The sequence below is a fragment of the Canis lupus genome, chromosome 13 (genome assembly GCF_048164855.1).
Source record: "Canis lupus baileyi chromosome 13, mCanLup2.hap1, whole genome shotgun sequence".
Classification (NCBI taxonomy): domain Eukaryota; kingdom Metazoa; phylum Chordata; class Mammalia; order Carnivora; family Canidae; genus Canis; species Canis lupus.
The window spans coordinates 34,338,608-34,356,033 of NC_132850.1; the positions used below are offsets into that span (position 1 = coordinate 34,338,608).

At 39.0% G+C, this 17,426-nt stretch overlaps 1 protein-coding gene across 1 annotated transcript in view; it reads left to right on the plus strand.

Annotated features, from left to right (window-relative positions):
• Nucleotides 1-665: 665 nt before the first annotated feature.
• Nucleotides 666-17,426, plus strand: part of PLEKHG7 (pleckstrin homology and RhoGEF domain containing G7) — a 78,577-nt gene continuing 61,816 nt past the window's right edge. The window contains 3 exon segments of the mRNA XM_072771588.1: nucleotides 666-781; nucleotides 1,056-1,121; nucleotides 17,314-17,422. Coding sequence (XP_072627689.1) covers nucleotides 666-781; nucleotides 1,056-1,121; nucleotides 17,314-17,422 — 291 coding nt within the window.

The following is a 17,426-nucleotide window of genomic DNA, read 5'->3' on the forward strand; positions in this document are numbered from 1 at the left end:
TGGTTAATATTGGAATGCTTGCTAAACTGAGGTAGTAAATGAGTATTTACTTCCAATCCGGAGCTCTTTCATCACATGGAGCATAGTGAAAAGGCTACTGCAGATAGGCAAAGTATAAACCAAAAATGCGTTAATATAGGCTTTTACTGGGATATTTTAGGAGCACAATTTGATCAAAAGTACTGTGGCTGATGAACCAAATGTTAGAAGCAGAATAATCTCTGGTATGCTTATGGGAACTGAGTCTCAGAGATAAGACAGAAATGGGGGAGCACAGTCAGATACAAAATGATCCAAAAAATCTATGAAATAAATAATGAAAAATATTAATAATAAAGATCTAATACATAAATCCATAAAATTGAGCTTTTTTATGACTGTACATTCATTTTGTTTCTCGCAAACCAAAAGCCACTGTGTCTCACTATTTCTTTAGCTCAACAGGTGCTGTGGACTTACACAAGTCTATGCACTAAGACAGTTGTTTAATTCTGATGCAGATGACCCCTTTTGTTGCTCAGACCTCCACAGGATAGAAAATTCTTAAAAAACGGTCAAAGACAAAGCTGCCAGAATAAGTTTCACCATTAAGTTCTCTGGTATCACAGATAGTGGTTATAAGGTCCTCCAATGTCTTGGCTTACCTGAAAAAGGAATAAATGAGGATGCCTGAAATGCTGACTGATGAAGGAACAAGTCATAAAACATCATGGTGGTGTCATCCTCCTCAGCGACACTATGAACGGCTTTATAACGAGGGCTTGGCCAGTGATGGGGTTTGGTGAGAGCACTGAGCTCAGAGTCAGCATCCTGGATTTTAATGCCAGCATCATACCAGAAGCTAAATCATTTTGGGAAAATTATTTAATCTCACTGGGCTTTCTATCCATGACTGAAAAAATGAAGGAGTTTTTAACTGCTGACTCTCTACTCTCCTCCCAGCTTTTGATTCTTTGCTATCTATGGGGCCTAAGAAGTTAAGTCCCCTGAGAAACCTGTGCCAGAAGCAGCAGCTATTATCACCATATTTTCTGTGGTTTTCTCTTTGTTCTCAGCCAGCTGGAAATTTCTGAGACTGTTTTTGCTGCCGGCAGAAACCACGGGAAAGGAAGGAAGCACGCGTGGGAGTTTTGACCAAGGGCATCTAAAAGCTAAAAAATAAAATACGAGAAAAAAATAGATATAATGAGCCAGGATAACACAGCCATAGACCTTCTAATGAGACAATTGTATCTGAAAAACAGCAAAGTAAAACCACATTCAGAACCAAGGAAAACATGTGGGAACAATGAGTGGAGGATGCTTCCATTTCCCAAATCTCTGGGCAATGCCAATATCAGGAGATAACTGTTAGGGCCAAAACTTAGCCAAACTTAGCAAAGCTAACCTTACTTTATGGATCCACTGAACTAAAATTATTTGTGTATCTTGCAACAAATTCAAAAATACATGGTTCAGCTGACGAGAAAATGGGATGAACATCAAATTGATGCTTAAATATTGGGTCTTAAACATTTTGAAACCTAATCATTTGGGAGAATAGCAAGAGTTCACTTGAAATAATCCCAGAACTAAATAATATGAAGGATCTGTCCTGATAAATATCAAGACTTTATTCATACGGTCTTCCCAAATACAGTTTTAGATGAGAAGTGTATATGGTAGTGAGTGGTCATTGAGGTACAGCTGCTTTCTGGTATGAATAGGTTTGTTACACATGACAAAGAGGCCATTATTATGCCTTCTGACTTACAATTTCTGATGTCCTTCATTTAGCGACTGTTTATAGTACATTGATTAAGAGAAACAGAAGTCAGATAGGCTTATATTTGAATTATAGCTCTGCCATTCATTAGCTGAGAGTTGAGTGACATTTGGACAATGTACTTTACTTCTTGGAACTTCAACTTCTACATCTATACAACAAGGATATAATAATGCCTTCCTCATGGAGTTTGAGAAAAGGTTTAGAACAATACCTAAAATATAAAACATGAACAATAAACTGTTTTTTATCTTGTTATTGTTGTTGTTATGACCTACAGGTGCATGGTCCTGGAAGATTTTTTTTAAGTACTGAAAAGTTCTCTGCATATTCGTTTGTGAGTTTCCAGTGACTTAGAAGGGCTTAAACTTGTGGGCCCTGTATGAATTCAGAGTGGAGATGGTTGGAGGAAGCTGCTATGATCTACCAGGGCCAAGATTTTTCCTTCATCTAGGTAGTAAATAGTAGTAGCGACAAGCCATCATGCTAGCTGCTACTCTAGAAACAATGAAAAGACCTTTCTATGTAAACTGAGATTGTTAGCTATTTTCTTCCCTGGAGACATATGCTAAATCTTGTATGAATTGAAACCTAGCTAGACCTCGATCTTCCAATGGGTGCTTCCCTCATCCCATTATTGCCACCCTTAATGACCTGAGGACTGAGACCTAGGCCACACCCACAGGTATTCTTTGTATGGCATAGAAGTTTCTTGCTGACACATTACTGCTCCAGGATGTAGCTTCCCGAATGCCTGCAAAAGCAGATCTTCATTCTTACACAGCCCTAAGTGTTAGACGTTTTTATTTATTTAGAGCCAAAATGTACCTCTCTCTAAATTACAGCCTAATTCTAGTATGAAGCTATTCAGAATAAGACTACTACCACACAACAGTTGTTTAAGTGCAGGGAGGGAGTTCTCTTACACTGCCAGTTGTCTCTTATACAAGCTAAATATCTCCATTTCTTTTAACTACACCTTATTTCTATATTAACTATGACTCTTTGGGATATCTGTGATAGAAACCTAGCTAACCTGGCTTTTAAAGGGGAGAATTTACGACATAGCTGGGAAATTATAAGGGATTAGAATTGGCTTTATGTATCCCTATGCTTTATCTTCCTTGAGTTTACTTCACCTTTTGAGAAGCTGTTTCCAAATCATTGCAAATATGGCTGTGAGCGAAACCCAGTTGATGCCATCTTCATGGCATATGATTGAAGATCAAGCAGCATCTGCTTCTTTGAACCCCAGCCAAAGTCTTGATTGACCTGGATTGTAATGCTTGTCAACTACTAACCAATCACATGTAGCCAGAGTGATAAAGTGTTCTGACTGACCAGCCTTTGTTCTGTGTCAAGCAGAAGAGAGAAGGAAAGCAGCCCCACTCCAAAAAAAAGAAAAAGGATACAAATGCCAAAAGTAGGGATAGAGGAAAACCACTCTCATTTAGCAATGTCCTGCTACCAGTTAGGTGACAACGACACCAACAGAGTCATGATTACATTTTTAAAAGCTTGCACAATGGTGCTTAAAGGTGTGAAATAATAAGAAATATATATATATTGGTTTCTGCCCCTGGTTTCTGACACAGAGCTCTTAAAACCCTTGGAACTACCCAAGCAATAGGGGTGCTTGGAACATCTTTCGTTCTAACATTTGGTCTTTGACCCAGGTTCCTGAAAGAGAACTCCTAAATCCCTTGGAATTTTCTAGGTGATAAGAATGTCTTTTGTTCTAATGAGGTGACTCTTGGTGGGCTCCAGAATAGCTCCTGGATGGGGTTGGTCATCAGAAAGACTAGCCATAATTAGCAGCCTGGAATGTTCAACTCCATCCTCTATTCTCTGAGGAGGAAAGAAGGGCCATCATTCCTAAGTTAAGGGCCTAATCTTTCCTAAGTTAATTTGATTGACCCTGTGAGATGAGTTTTTAATGATGCATAATAATCTATCATGGTGACGTATAAAGCCTCCATAGACATCCCTAAAGTAGAGGCTTGGAGAGCTCCCATGTATGTGCTAGGAAATTGATGTACCCCAACTCCACAGAGGAAGAAGCTCCTGTGCCCAGGACCCTTCCAGATCTCACCCAAGGAGAAGGTTGTGGGAACCTCAATTTGTAACCAATTGATCAAAAATACAGGGTACAACCTAGGACTTGTTATTGGTGTCTGAAGTGAGAACAGTCCTGTGGGACTGAGCACTTGACTCGTGGGACCTGATGCTTATTTCAGGTGGACCGTGTCTGAGCTGCACAGAGTTGCAGGACACCCAGCTGGTATCAGAGAATTGGTCGGCATGTAAAAAATTCACATATTTGGTTATAGGGAATTAGTATGAATAGTACCAGAGGTAGGAGAGAACAGTACTAATCCCATCTATAAAGGTCATGACCTAATCACTTTCCTGAGTCCTCACCTCCTATTACCACCATATTTGAGGGTTACCACCATATTTGAGGGTTAGGATTCAACATATGGATTTGGGGGGGGGGGACACATGCAGACTACAGCAGGACTTCACATATAATATTTTTTCACAGGGTAACATGTTTCTGTATTACTTATATACATTCAAAATGTATAAATATGTGTATGAGCATGTACACATACACATTCTTTTCAAAAATCTATAAAACATGATGAAAAGCTGCAGTTAGAAAGCGAATACATGAGAAACACATTTCCTTTTTCGTATGACTTTTAAACATTTTTATTATCTAAAATTAAAATATAATAAAGAAAAACTTAAGTCACTTTCAGGGTGTATCCGGTCATATACCCTCTTCTTGAATTTCAATCAGTGAAGGGGGTTGTCTTGTGTCATTTTGATCATTGTCCATTCTGTCAGCCTCCCCATCTATCATGAGACATTATAAATCTGATGAACAGAACTTCTAATCCATCATAAAAACATTTATAAAAATGTTGATTGATACAAAAACGTGTGGCCTTCTATATAGACTGCTCTCCACACTTATCAGGAAGAGTTTTTTTTTAGGGTACAATTGATCTCTGTTGAGATTCCTGAACTCCAGTTTTCCCCATGGTGCTCAGAAGATCTTTGCTTGATGCCATGTTAAAATTAAAGTATATTGCATACATATAAAAAATTCTCCTTATGTATGAAAAGCAGAAAATAAGAATATAAAGCATTTTTGGGGCACCTGGGTGGCTCAGTTGGTTAAGCATCTACCTTTGGCTCAGGTCATAATCTCAGGGTCCTGGGATTGAGCCCCACATCGGGCTCCCTGCTCAGTGGGAAGTCTGCTTATCTCTCTCTGTCTGCTCCTTCGGGTCCCACTCATGCACATTCATTCTCTCTCTAATAAATAAATAAAACCTTTAAAAAGAAGAAAAGAATATAAAACATTGTTTTTTCAGCCAGTGCCATGTGGACCCCTGGAATCTTTCCTAAGTTAATTTGATTGACCCTGTGAGATGAGTTTTTAATGATGCACAAAGGGTACTCCTAGGGTAAAACAAAATGAATAGCCACAAAATATAGTGATCTCAGCTAAAAGAAATAAGAAACAGAACTAAATAATTATAAGTGATTATTTAACTTTCTATATTAACATCAGCCTTGTACACTGACCATTCCCCAATAAATGTATTCACCACAGTATTTCATGCACAAATCAGTTTCTGATTATGATAATCCCTTTAATAATAACCTGAGAAATATTCTTGCATGAAAAGAAAAGAAAAAATAGAATCAGGTAAAGTGCTTTTTGTCATAAAAGTTTAAAAATGATTTTATTTTTATATAATGGCTGTCGGCTGTATAACAAAAAATATGCACATGTTGCATTTTGAAAAATGTTTCCATCCATATAGAATGCAACGGTAATATGATCCATCTCACAAAGTCCCTTTGCTTGAGAAAGATTCATGAGTGCCATTTGAGAAAAATTGGATCCACCTTCTTTCCATTTAGAAGTGACTCTGGCTTATGTAATAAACCACGTTTTTTTTTCTCTCCACCCCCCATTTCCTTTGCTGTCCTCAGGAACATTTTCAGAAGATCAGAAGGTTTATGCCTCTCCGTTTCTAGAGCTCCTGCTGCTTCTGCTTATTCACCTCCTGAAGTCTTAATTCTCTGTTTGTAACACCACAGTTGGCTACTGTGGAGATAATTTTGATGTAATCACACTAGAATTATGACTTGAGGACAGAGAACACAGAGACATGGATGAAATCTTACAATGGTTCCTAAATCACAACGAAAAACCAAAAACAGGATAATTTTCAACCAACTTATCTGTTCTAGCTTTACTACATTTTAAAATAAAATTCACAGACTCATTTTCCCCCCTAGTGGTCTCTTAAAAATCATTTCTAAGGTTATTATTGCAATCATTAACTTTTTCACAGCCAGAATTCTGACAAGGGAGGCAAACTCAGTCACTTTAAAAATGTCATTACTAAAAATTGGTTGAGTCAAACTGGATGAAATGTGCCAGGTAAACCAGGACTTCAGCGCCAGTCAGAAATGAATTTCACACCTAAATCTCATCCCCACTCTTTCCAAGGTAGATAATTTGCTGCTGGCTGAATCAACATCAGAAGAAATCCATTCATATAAGTCTAAGTGTTAATGTAAGCCGCTGTTGAACGTCAAAGTAAAATTCAAAGCAGCCCACACTACAATTAAATGGAAGAAGCAGACCCCACAGTGCCTCTGTCGGGTGTTGGCAAACACAGATGGGCTGGTACAGAGCCAAAGGCATAAGGAACAAGGAATTGTGAAATCATAGTTGCGCATACTTTTTGAGTTTCTGTGATGTGTAGTTGCTTGGTTTATTTCCACTTTTCCCCACTGGCTTCTATCTCTCAGAAACACCAAAATCATAGTTCAGACCAATATGATGTCAAATAGTAAAAAGGGGGCACCTGGGTGGCTCAGGTTGCGATACCAGGGTCCTAGGATCGAGTCCCGTATTGGGTTCCCTGCAGGGAGCCTGCTTCTCCCTCTGCCTATGTCTCTGCCTTTCTCTGAGTCCCTCATAAATAAATAAATAAAATCTCTTAAAAAAAAAAAAAAGAGTAAAATGAAAGTATGGTGCAAGTGGTTGGGGATATATCTAGTATTGCTACATAAATAAAAAGTTAAATTATTTTGAAAAGAGTAATTTAAAAGACTGTGGTAGACACAGCCTAATGTGCCACCCCACAGGTCACACTCTTAATTAATCCTCTCCCTAAGAGAGCGGGTTGGAACAACATTTTGCTTCTAATCTACAGAATATGGCAAAGGTCATGGAACATCACTACAGTGTTCATGTTACAAGAAATCTACAAGACTCCACCTTTACCAAACTGGAGGGAAACACTGTCCTGCTGGCCCTGAAGAAGCAAGCAATGGTATGAACTGCCTATAGAAAGGAGCATGTGCCAGGGAATCATGGGTTCTAGAAAGGGAGAGCCTTAATTCTATAATTACAAGGGACTGAATTCTTCTTTCTTTAAAAAGATTTTATTTATTTATTTGAAAGAGAGGGCGAGCAGAGGGGCAGAAATGGAGATTTCTCAGACACATTCTGTGCTAAGCACAGAGTCCAATGCGGGGCTCCACCTCATCACCCTGAGAAGAAATCAAGAGGTGGATACTAAACCAACTGAGCCACCCAAGTGCCTTCTGAATTCTTTCAATAACCACGTGAGATTAGAAGACCATAAACTCCAGAAAGGAAGGCAGCCAACCACCTTGATTATAGCTTTGTGAGACAATGAGAAGATTCGGATAAGCTGTGCTCAGACTTCTGACCCACAGGAAACTGTAAGATAATAAATATGTATTGTTTTGAGCCACTAAATTTATGGCAATTTGTTATGTAGTAATGGAAAACTAATACGGTGACCAAAATAATATTCACATTGGAAAACATCTGCATGACCACTTAAATTAAGGACTGGTGCCATCTACAGACCAGAAATCTACAGAATTTTATTCTCCAGATACAGTCTATGCAGTTCTGGATTTAAAAAAAAAAAAAAATTATGAAAGCTGCCCTCTTCCTGAGAATAAGATCTGGAAGTTAGGAAGAGGAATTAGTAGACCTAGAGCCATTACCTCTATACCAGTGAAGACCCATTTGTATCCAAAGAAAACATCACTGAAAGTGGCTTAACAATAATGGAAATTTAATGACTTGGAAAAATGTAAATATAGAGAAATGTCTGCCTAGAATCTAACGAGGACAGATTCAGCTACTCAAAGATGTCACTAAATCCCAGTTTCGTTTTATTTTGTTTTTCTAAGAGCACTCTCTCTGCCTTGGTGTCAAATATGTCCTAAGACTAGTTCCTGCACCCCCATGGTCTCAAGACAGCTGACAACAGGTCCCAGGACTGCATGTCTCCTCTTTCAAATCCATCAGGAAAGGGAGTCTTTGTCCCAGTATCTCAGCAAAATTTCTGAGAGTCACATTGATTGGACAAGCTTAGCTCACATACCCATCTCCTAAACAATCTTTGATCTGGTTGTGGAGTAGAGGGGGTTAGTGTTAACCGAGTCATGTGTTCCACTTCTCAAGTTGGTCATGGAATAAGCATGATAGAAACACACAAAATCTAAATGCAAATCACAACTCTTTAGAAAGGGTCATAGAACATGGATCCAGAGAGGCTAGTAAAAAATGTCTACTACAATCCTAACTCAAAATGGTGAAGTCGGCATTGTCCTGAGACTCAAAAAAGAGGAGGACATTGGGAACTCATTGGGAAGCCCAGTACTTAGGACTCTCTCATCTCACCCCTTAAGTAGCATAGGGGCTACATGTGGGAAGGCCTCAGACTTTGTTCCTGCTAAAAGTCTCAGCAAGCAGAGTATTGGGCATAGAAGGAGCTATTGTCTTTGATTCCCACAATGGCGTGAAGCCTAAATGTTGGTTGTGAGTACAGCTGTGGCTCTAGATCCTTCTCCATGCCTTTTAGTCTTCAAAATCAGTAAGCAAGCAATCTGATGATTTAACTATATGTCATTTCTTTCTTTTTTTGTGTTTGTCATTTCTTCCTTCAAAACAAATTCTATTTGAGATATTTTGGCATAAACCCACCAATTATCAGAGCCTAGTTCAACTCTTCCATGGCCATAAATCAATGGCAAGCAAGTAAAAAATACCTCATAGGAACAGAAAATAGAATAAATACAGAACCCAGTAGAATTGTCTACAGGTTGTTAAGAATGAAGTAAAAATTTCTAAGATCAGTAGAGCTACCTTTCTCTAAAACAGAGTTATTTCAAGAAATAGAAAAATTAGAAATTATCTGACTTGTGATTCTTTGACTTTAATTTTTAGACCACAAGTGTACAATTGAATTCATCACATGCCTCAGTTCAGGAAACCTTGAATAATTTGTATTTCAACGTGATTCAAGAAACCTAGAGTCCACACCATGAAAATGGAAATGTTTAGAAAAAAAAATAATTTCACTGGAAATAGTCCTATGTATCTTAAAAGTGAAATTAACGCCAAAGCCATTATAGAAGTACTTAAAAGTAATTTAGACTCTGCAAAAAATAGAATAAGAAAAATAGTAAATGATGTCAAGAAATTCTCCCTAACTACAAGGGATAAGTTAAAAGCAATGAAAATAATGTACAGAGAAGATGAAATATCGCAGCCAATAGATAATAGGTCTCCCTTGAAAAAAGAAAATTAAAAAAGAGAAATAATTGTTAAATAATATAGAAATATTTCTTACTTGGGAAAAGTATTTTGACTAATTGAGAGTACATACCAGATCCTAGGCAGAACTGAACCTACTTTGATATATGCTGTTTAAGCATTTCTAGCTTCAAATATAAAGAATCAATCTTTTTAAAATAAAAATACATAGAAATGAATTTATCAGTTGAAAAGATCACAAATAAATTTAAGAACAAAAAAGTATAAAATATCCTCCAAAGAGCCAATATTCCATTGGTCTCCTGTTTCAAATACTAATGACTGAAAATCATGTAAAAATGTCTATAGACCCTTTAGAGGAAAATATGTGCTGCAAGGATTCCATATCCAGGATTCATATGTGATGGCAAAATAAAGACAATCTCAGGTAGGAAACAGCTTCGAATGTGTACCGCCTAGCAAACTTCCTTAAATGAATAATTCAGAGAGATTGAGACATATCTAGGGGCATTGAGATTAATAATTTTAAACATGGTTCTCCAGGAGTTTTATAACCCTAAGACCTACAAGAAAACCCAACTAAGAATCTTAGCCTCTTTTCAAACACTAGGGGAAAAAATTTTAGAAATTGGCTTATTTGAAGATACATATTAGCTAGTAAGTCACATAAATAAGTAAGTAAATCAGGATGTGAGCTCTCAGCACACACATACTTTTTTAAGGACACTTTGGACTCAAGCAGAACATGCATAGACAGAAAAATGCACATAGCACAAGGATACCAGTGAATGAATCTCTACAAAGACAACACACCCAGGTACCAGCGCCCAGATCAGGAAATTGAATATGAACATCCCCGAAGCCACACTCCAGCCTCTCCCCAAGGATAAGAACTACCATCCCAACTTGGAACACCCTAGATGAACTCTGCCCACTCTTGCTCTTTATATAAATGGAATCATAGAGCCTGGCTTCATTAAACATTATGTTTGGGATAAAAACAATTGCGCCTTTATTTTCGTAGGGGAACATATCAGGGTATTTGTCTGTTGATGATGGAGGTCCTATTTAAATAATTGACATCAGAGTTTTTCCAGTTTGGGGCCATTATTTGTAGTGTTTTGGGAGGAAATCAAACTACATACACAATGATAAATAGGAACCAATGGTAGCCTCAGAGGCACTGTAGGGACTGGCAGAGAATGTGGTGAACTGGATTCTGCTTGTCGCATCTGACACAGAAAACCCGTCCTCAGATCTACTCCTTTTCTATAGATATGGAAATGATCCAATATGGACATAGTGTTGCCAGATTGGTTAATAAAAATATATTTTTTAAAAAGCTTGCAATCCAAATTTTTCTGTAAAATCTCCTAATTTTTGATGTTGGATTAATTTTTTTTTTTTTAAGCTAGAGGACCAATCAGGATGCCGCAGCTGGCAGCCTCAGATGTAGATATCCATGATAGAAGACTAGCTTGCTGGGCTTTAGACTTTGCATGAGGCACATCCCAGGTGACCTTGTCAACAACCAAAATTTATCCTGATCAAATAAGCCAGGCAGGAGGCAAAAGCATGCAAAAAGCTGCCCCCTCTGCAGTGTTGGAGAGAATCTTCATGGGCACAACTGAGCCGGAAAGGACCACCTTTGCTTTCAAGGCAATAGCTTCGAGGGTCCTGAAGGAGAGATAGATCTAGGGCCTGCCCATCCTGCAGGATGCCCCTTCCCCATCCCAAATTCCTCCCTGCTGCTCTTCTCCTTAGAGGTTGTGCTATTCCTACCCCCCACCCCCACCCCCAACGGTAATGACTTTGTGACCTTTCTGTAGACTCTTAATTTTCTTATAGAAATTACAACCAGAGGTTGGAAATTTGGGGATGGGGATCAAATATTCCATTATCATATCCCCCCTGGGGAGAGAGAGTTTTACAATCACGCATGCATGAGGAGACTAGTAGATAAAGCACGACCTTCATTCCATAAACCAAAAGCTAAAAATGCTCTATTCATTTTTCTTTCTTCCTAAAATGAAACACATCATTTCTGGCCTTGACAAGAGCTCAGACTATTTCATACTGGCTTTTGATATCACATTTTTGGTTTGGTGGCAGTGGTGGATGGTAATGGTTGTAACAGAAGGAGGTCAGGTCATTTTCCAAAGTTCTAAGTAAATGATGTCCCAATAAGGCCAAAGTGGGAAGATTAAAGACTAACAGTAAGGTTATCATAAGGCCAAGTTATGTAAGTTAGACTCAGTTTTCCCTAAGGTAACATTTCTCAAATCTCTAACAAATGTAAGAATCCCCCAGGAGAGCATGCTAAACATGCTAAAACACAGACTTCCAGCCCCACCCGTGTTTCCAGTTCAAGAGGTGGGGGAAGAGAGGAATTTGCCTTTCTTTTCTCTCTTTTTTTTTTTAAATTTAATTTGCAACATATAGTATAACATTCAGGGCTCTCAGTTATCCCATCCCTCCACTCACTTCCCCTTTGACAACTCTCAGTTTGTTTCCCAGTTTAAGAGTCTCTCATGGTTTATCTTCTTCTCTAATTTTCCTCCATTCCCACCTTCCCTTACAGTTCCATGACCTGTTTCTTATATTCCACATATGAGTGAAACCATATGATAATTGTCTTTCTCTGACTGACTTATTTCACTCAGCATAATACCCTCTAGTTCCATCTACTTCAATGTAAGTGGTAGGTATTCATCCTTTCTGATGGCTGAGGAATATTCTAGTGTGGATAGATGATAGATAGATAGATAGATAGATAGATAGATAGATAGATAGATAGATCATATCTTCTTTATCCACTCATCTATCAAAGGACATCTTGGCTCCTTCCACAGTTTGGCTATCATGGAACATTGGGGTGCAGGTGCCCCTTGGTTTCACTACATCTGTATCTTTGGGGGTAAATACCTAGTAGTGCAATTGCTGGGTCATAGGGTAGTTCTAGTTCTAGATTTTTGAGGAACCTCCACACTGTTTTCCAGAGTGACTGCAGCAGCTTGCATTCCACTATCAGTGTAAGAGGATTCCCCTTTATCTGCATCCTCATCAACATTTGTTGTTTCCTGTCTTAATTTTAGTCATTCTCACTGGGGTAAAGTGGCATCTCATTGTGGTTTTGATTTCTATTTCCCTGATGACAAGTGATGTGTAGTATTATTTCATGTGCCCGCTGGCCATGTGTATGTCTTCTTTGGAGAAATGTCTGTTCATGTCTTCTGCCCGTTTCGTGGCTAGATTGTTTTTTGCCAATGACATATCAGATAAAGAGCTAATATTCAAGATCTATAAAGAACTTATCAAACTAAACATCCCCCCAAAAAATTCAGAGGATTTGCCTTTCAAACAAGTTCCTAAGTGATGCTGATGCTACTGATCCAGGGACCTCACTCTGAGAACAACTGATCTACAGAAACCTCCACAAAAGTATCTGTAAAGAGTCTAAGCAATTTAAACTTATGTAAATTAGATGATTAGAGTTTGTTTGAATTTGTTTTTATAAAGATCCTGCAGAAATATGTTTTAGTATTGCATACATTCTTAGGTACTGTTCAAATGAGAATGCTGGTAGCTACAAATGTTTTTCCATTCCCACTTTAATTATTTGAAAATTAATGCACACAAATTTGTTCCCAAGTATAATGATCATTTCCTCTATTATTCAATGCTTATCAAAACAGCCCATTCATTAAACAGATCCACATAAACTACTTTAAGATGTGAGCAAAGTCAGGTTGAAAGGACTAATTCTCACAACTTTGAACAGCACAGAACTGTATCACAGAGTAATTGCTGATTATTATTGAACACCTGAAGGTAAGTAAAAAGCTACATTTGCATCATTTCCAAATTGGATCATCCATTGTTCAACAAAAACAAATCATTTTTCTTAGGCAGTCTTAGATTCCAAACTTTCTTCCTTTTAGGCTTTTTCAGAAACAACTAGAAAAGTCTCTAAGGAGGGGAGAGGCCAATTCCTTGTTTCAACTGGCCTCAAATTCGCCTGTACTTGGCTGGGAAAGTCCACTGTTAACAAGTGTGGAACCTTCCAAACCTTAGCCTGGCAGCTCACTCTGGATCTGCTGACTCCCTCCCTGGTCAGGACCCACCTGGATAATGCAGACCACCCCCCTGGTCTTAAAGGCAACATTCTGGGGCTGGCTGTGTTTCCCTCTCACACTTTCCACTTGCTTTAGATCCTGTTGCTACCAGCTTCTCTTGGTTCTGTCTTGCTGGCCTCTCCAGGTCTGAGAAGCATGGTGAAACATTAATATGTGTGATTTTAATTTCGAAGACGCTGAGATTGCTTTCCCAACAGTAAGTGGTGCTTGCTCAGGAGGTCAAAGGCTGGTAAATCTTTTTAAGGATCATTTACTGAGTTTGTCTCTTAAAGAACACAAAGGAGAAGTTTGTCCTACCTTTTCTGTTAACTTTTGATTCCTTACGAGCTCCATGGGAGTAATCTAAAGTCTAGGGAGGGCTGCCCCAGAACCTGGGTGTTATCCACTTAATGCCTGCAACTACCCAGCGAGTGAGAGAGGAACTCTGATGCCCTTCCATAAATGCAGCCTAGCAGCTGCCAGAAAACAATAACTTATCCTAAGTCACAGGCTAGCTGGTGGTGAGGTGGGGACAGCCAACAGGTAGGTTACTCCCAAGGCTATGCTCTCTCTTCTCCTCAAACTGTCTCCCAGAGACCTGCTGTATTTAAAGTGTCTCTGGTTCTGCGGTGAGTCATGCCAGCAGTTACTACTGCTTTTGTTCCAGTATTTGAAACACTGGCCAATCAATAATATTAATGACCCTTAAGTCATATCAGACATCAGGACTTCCTACCAGCCACTAGGACTGGAAAGGAAGTCAACACAGTGCCCTAACTCCTCAAAGCAGGAGAAAGAAATCACAAGAACCAGGAGAAACCCAAGTAGTAAGGATTCTGATAGAACTTTTCTCCAAGTATCTATGGAATCATACCAAATTGCTTTAATAGAGTTGTTGCCTAAAACTTGGACTTGGTTATCAAGGAGAAAAAAAATTAAATTTCCTGGACGTGTATGTGTGTGAAAGTACCTGCAACTCTATTCCTCAACTCAGCCCTTTGTCTCTTGGGAGAATGAGGAATTGGCCCCTCCAATGCAGGACCTAATAAAAGACCTTATATCTCTGTTTTCATCAAAGGTCAGAATGGGGGATCCCTGGGTGGCGCAGCGGTTTGGCGCCTGCCTTTGGCCCAGGGTGCGATCCTGGAGACCCGGGATCGAATCCCACGTCGGGCTTCCGGTGCATGGAGCCTGCTTCTCCCTCTGCCTGTGTCTCTGCCTCTCTCTCTCTCTCTCACTGTGTGCCTATCATAAATAAATTAAAAAATTTAAAAAAAAATTTAAAAAAAAGGTCAGAATGGGCCTCTTCATTGTCCTCCAACAAAGCTGGTGTCAGCCTTTAAAGAAGCAGCCAGAAATTATCAATCTAAAACCAAAATCAGTTCAGGCCCACCTTAACTAAAATGTAAGTTTCTTAGCTCTTCTCTTGCCTCCAAAATCAGGATACATCATGCATTTTTGTTCTACATGTGAAGTTTTGTAGCCACTCAGCTCAAAATATTAAAGCTACCCAATATTAAGAATTGTCTAGGGGGATCCCTGGGTGGCGCAGCGGTTTGGCGCCTGCCTTTGGCCCAGGGCACGATCCTGGAGACCCGGGATCGAATCCCACGTCGGGCTCCCGGTGCATGGAGCCTGCTTCTCCCTCTGCCTGTGTCTCTGCCTCTCTCTCTCTCTCTCTGTGACTATCATAAATAAAAATTTAAAAAAAAAGAATTGTCTATTGCTTTTGTTAGTAAGAGTTGAATTGATTTTAATTCATATCTGAGTAGCTCCTTGAACAACTCTCCAGTCTAAAATCTGGTATCTGTTAGTTTCATTTGATCTTAAACCAGATGAGAACCTGGGAGCAAATATAAGAGAATACGGGGTCACAGTATTGTCATGACCATGTCATAACATTGGACTCCTACTCCTTATTGGTGAGAGTAAACCTAAAAGCCTATGAATCCTGTCTATATGGGGTTCCTGGACTTCTATGCCTGAAGCATTCTGGAAGAAACAAAGGTGAGAGTGGCTGCCATAGGCAAGTATCCCAACTATGATGAGAAATAATGAATAAGAATTCGGGAATACATCAGTGGGAGGCCATTTAATGTGGGGTAAATAATCATATGCTGTAAAAATCTGTAACAGTTATTGTATTCTCCATAAAACTGCAGTAAACATAGTAAAAATCATTGCATGTCAACTAGTACAGTGAGTGATAATCAACATAAGGAGGCCAGGTCATCAAGAAAAGGCTTACTGCTGGGCAGTATTCTCTGTTATCAGGTTGAGGAAGTAAATAATACACTGCAGAAATAGGTCTCCTGAAGTGTTGTCAGCACAATTAAAATCATATAGCACTAAAGGAGAAATTATTAGCGATCCTTAAAATTTGGCAACCCGAATGTGTTCATTCCCAAAGCATTTCAGATTGCTGAGTCTTGCTCTAGAATTACAGACTGGCTAAAACTATTACTGGGGATCTCAGAATATGAGGTCAACTGCTGATGTTTGTATCTGTAAACAAGCCAAACACAGTCTGAAACCATTTTCCACATTGCCCACGGCAAGGGAAGATGGTTATTACAACTAATCCACATCCCCACACCAGGTCTGTAAATAATTAAGGGTTAACGCTTATGGTAGCAGGATGAGTAAGGATCAATGCTATTCTACACACAACTACTTTCTTCATACGGGAAACTACAAAATCATGGAGTCACCATAAGTCGCTGCCATGTGGCCACAGATCAAGTTGTCAAATGGTAGAATCAGCTTACCTTGAGCATGAAAAGAGCTTAATGTAATTCTGCATTGGTGAATCCTAGAAAACACTTCTAATCATGAGAAGTGGGGCATGTGGGTGACACTGGATTTTTCTTTTCAAATTTGCAAGTTATTTTTCCAAAACACGAGGATGGATAAAATCTAGAATGCCTTTTGCAAAATACTTAGTAGCAGTATCTCTGAAAACATGTCTCATTCTGTAATTTAAACCTTGAGGGAAGGGGCTTTGTTCTTCTTCTTTTTATATCCTTATATCGCTGGAATACACCAAAGTACTATAGGAAGGAAGGAAGGAAGGAAGGAAGGAAGGAAGGAAGGAAGGAAGGAAGGAAGGAAGGGAGGGAGGGAGGGAGGAAGAAGAAAGAAAGAGAGAGAGAGAGAGAAAGAAAGAGAGAAAGAAAGAAAGAAAGAAAGAAAGAAAGAAAGAAAGAAAGAAAGAAAGAAAAGAAAGAAAGAAAATATTAATGTATATTTGTCTTAAAATGGAATAATAATCAAAAAGGGATGAGCTTTGTGCCTTCCAAAAAGTATTGTAGGTCACTAAGGGTTTTTGTTTGTTTGTTTGTTTGTTTTATAAAGATTTATTTATTTGAGAGAGAAAGAGCACACATGAGCAGCGGGAGAGGGAGAGAGAGAATCCCAAGCAGACTCCCCAAGGAGCCCAATCTGGGGCTCAATCCCACGACCCTGAGATCATGACCTGAGCTGAAACCAAGATTTGGACGCTTAACCAACTGAGCTACCCAAGTGCCCCATTACTAAGGTTTTTAAAACACTTTTTGTTTCAACCTGGAAGGTATAATAAGTAAATAGTAAACAAACTTCAACATGCAAACTATTCGGCTGGGAAGGCTGAAATCACTTATGTTAATTATTCTCAAAACATAAAGGACACTAATGACAACCTATCTCCTGTACAAATTAGAGGTTTTCATGTGAAATTTCAGATGCCTTTTTTTTTTTCTTCACACTGGTCTCCCTCATTTGCAACAGACTGCACACTCTGCTCTTCCTCACTAAAGATACAACAACCTGCCTGTAACTATCCTCTGGGAAAGGACAAAGACATACCAGAGGAAAAACAGCACTTGGATTCAGAAAGTGAACAACCCCAGCATGGTCCAGAGAAGAGTAA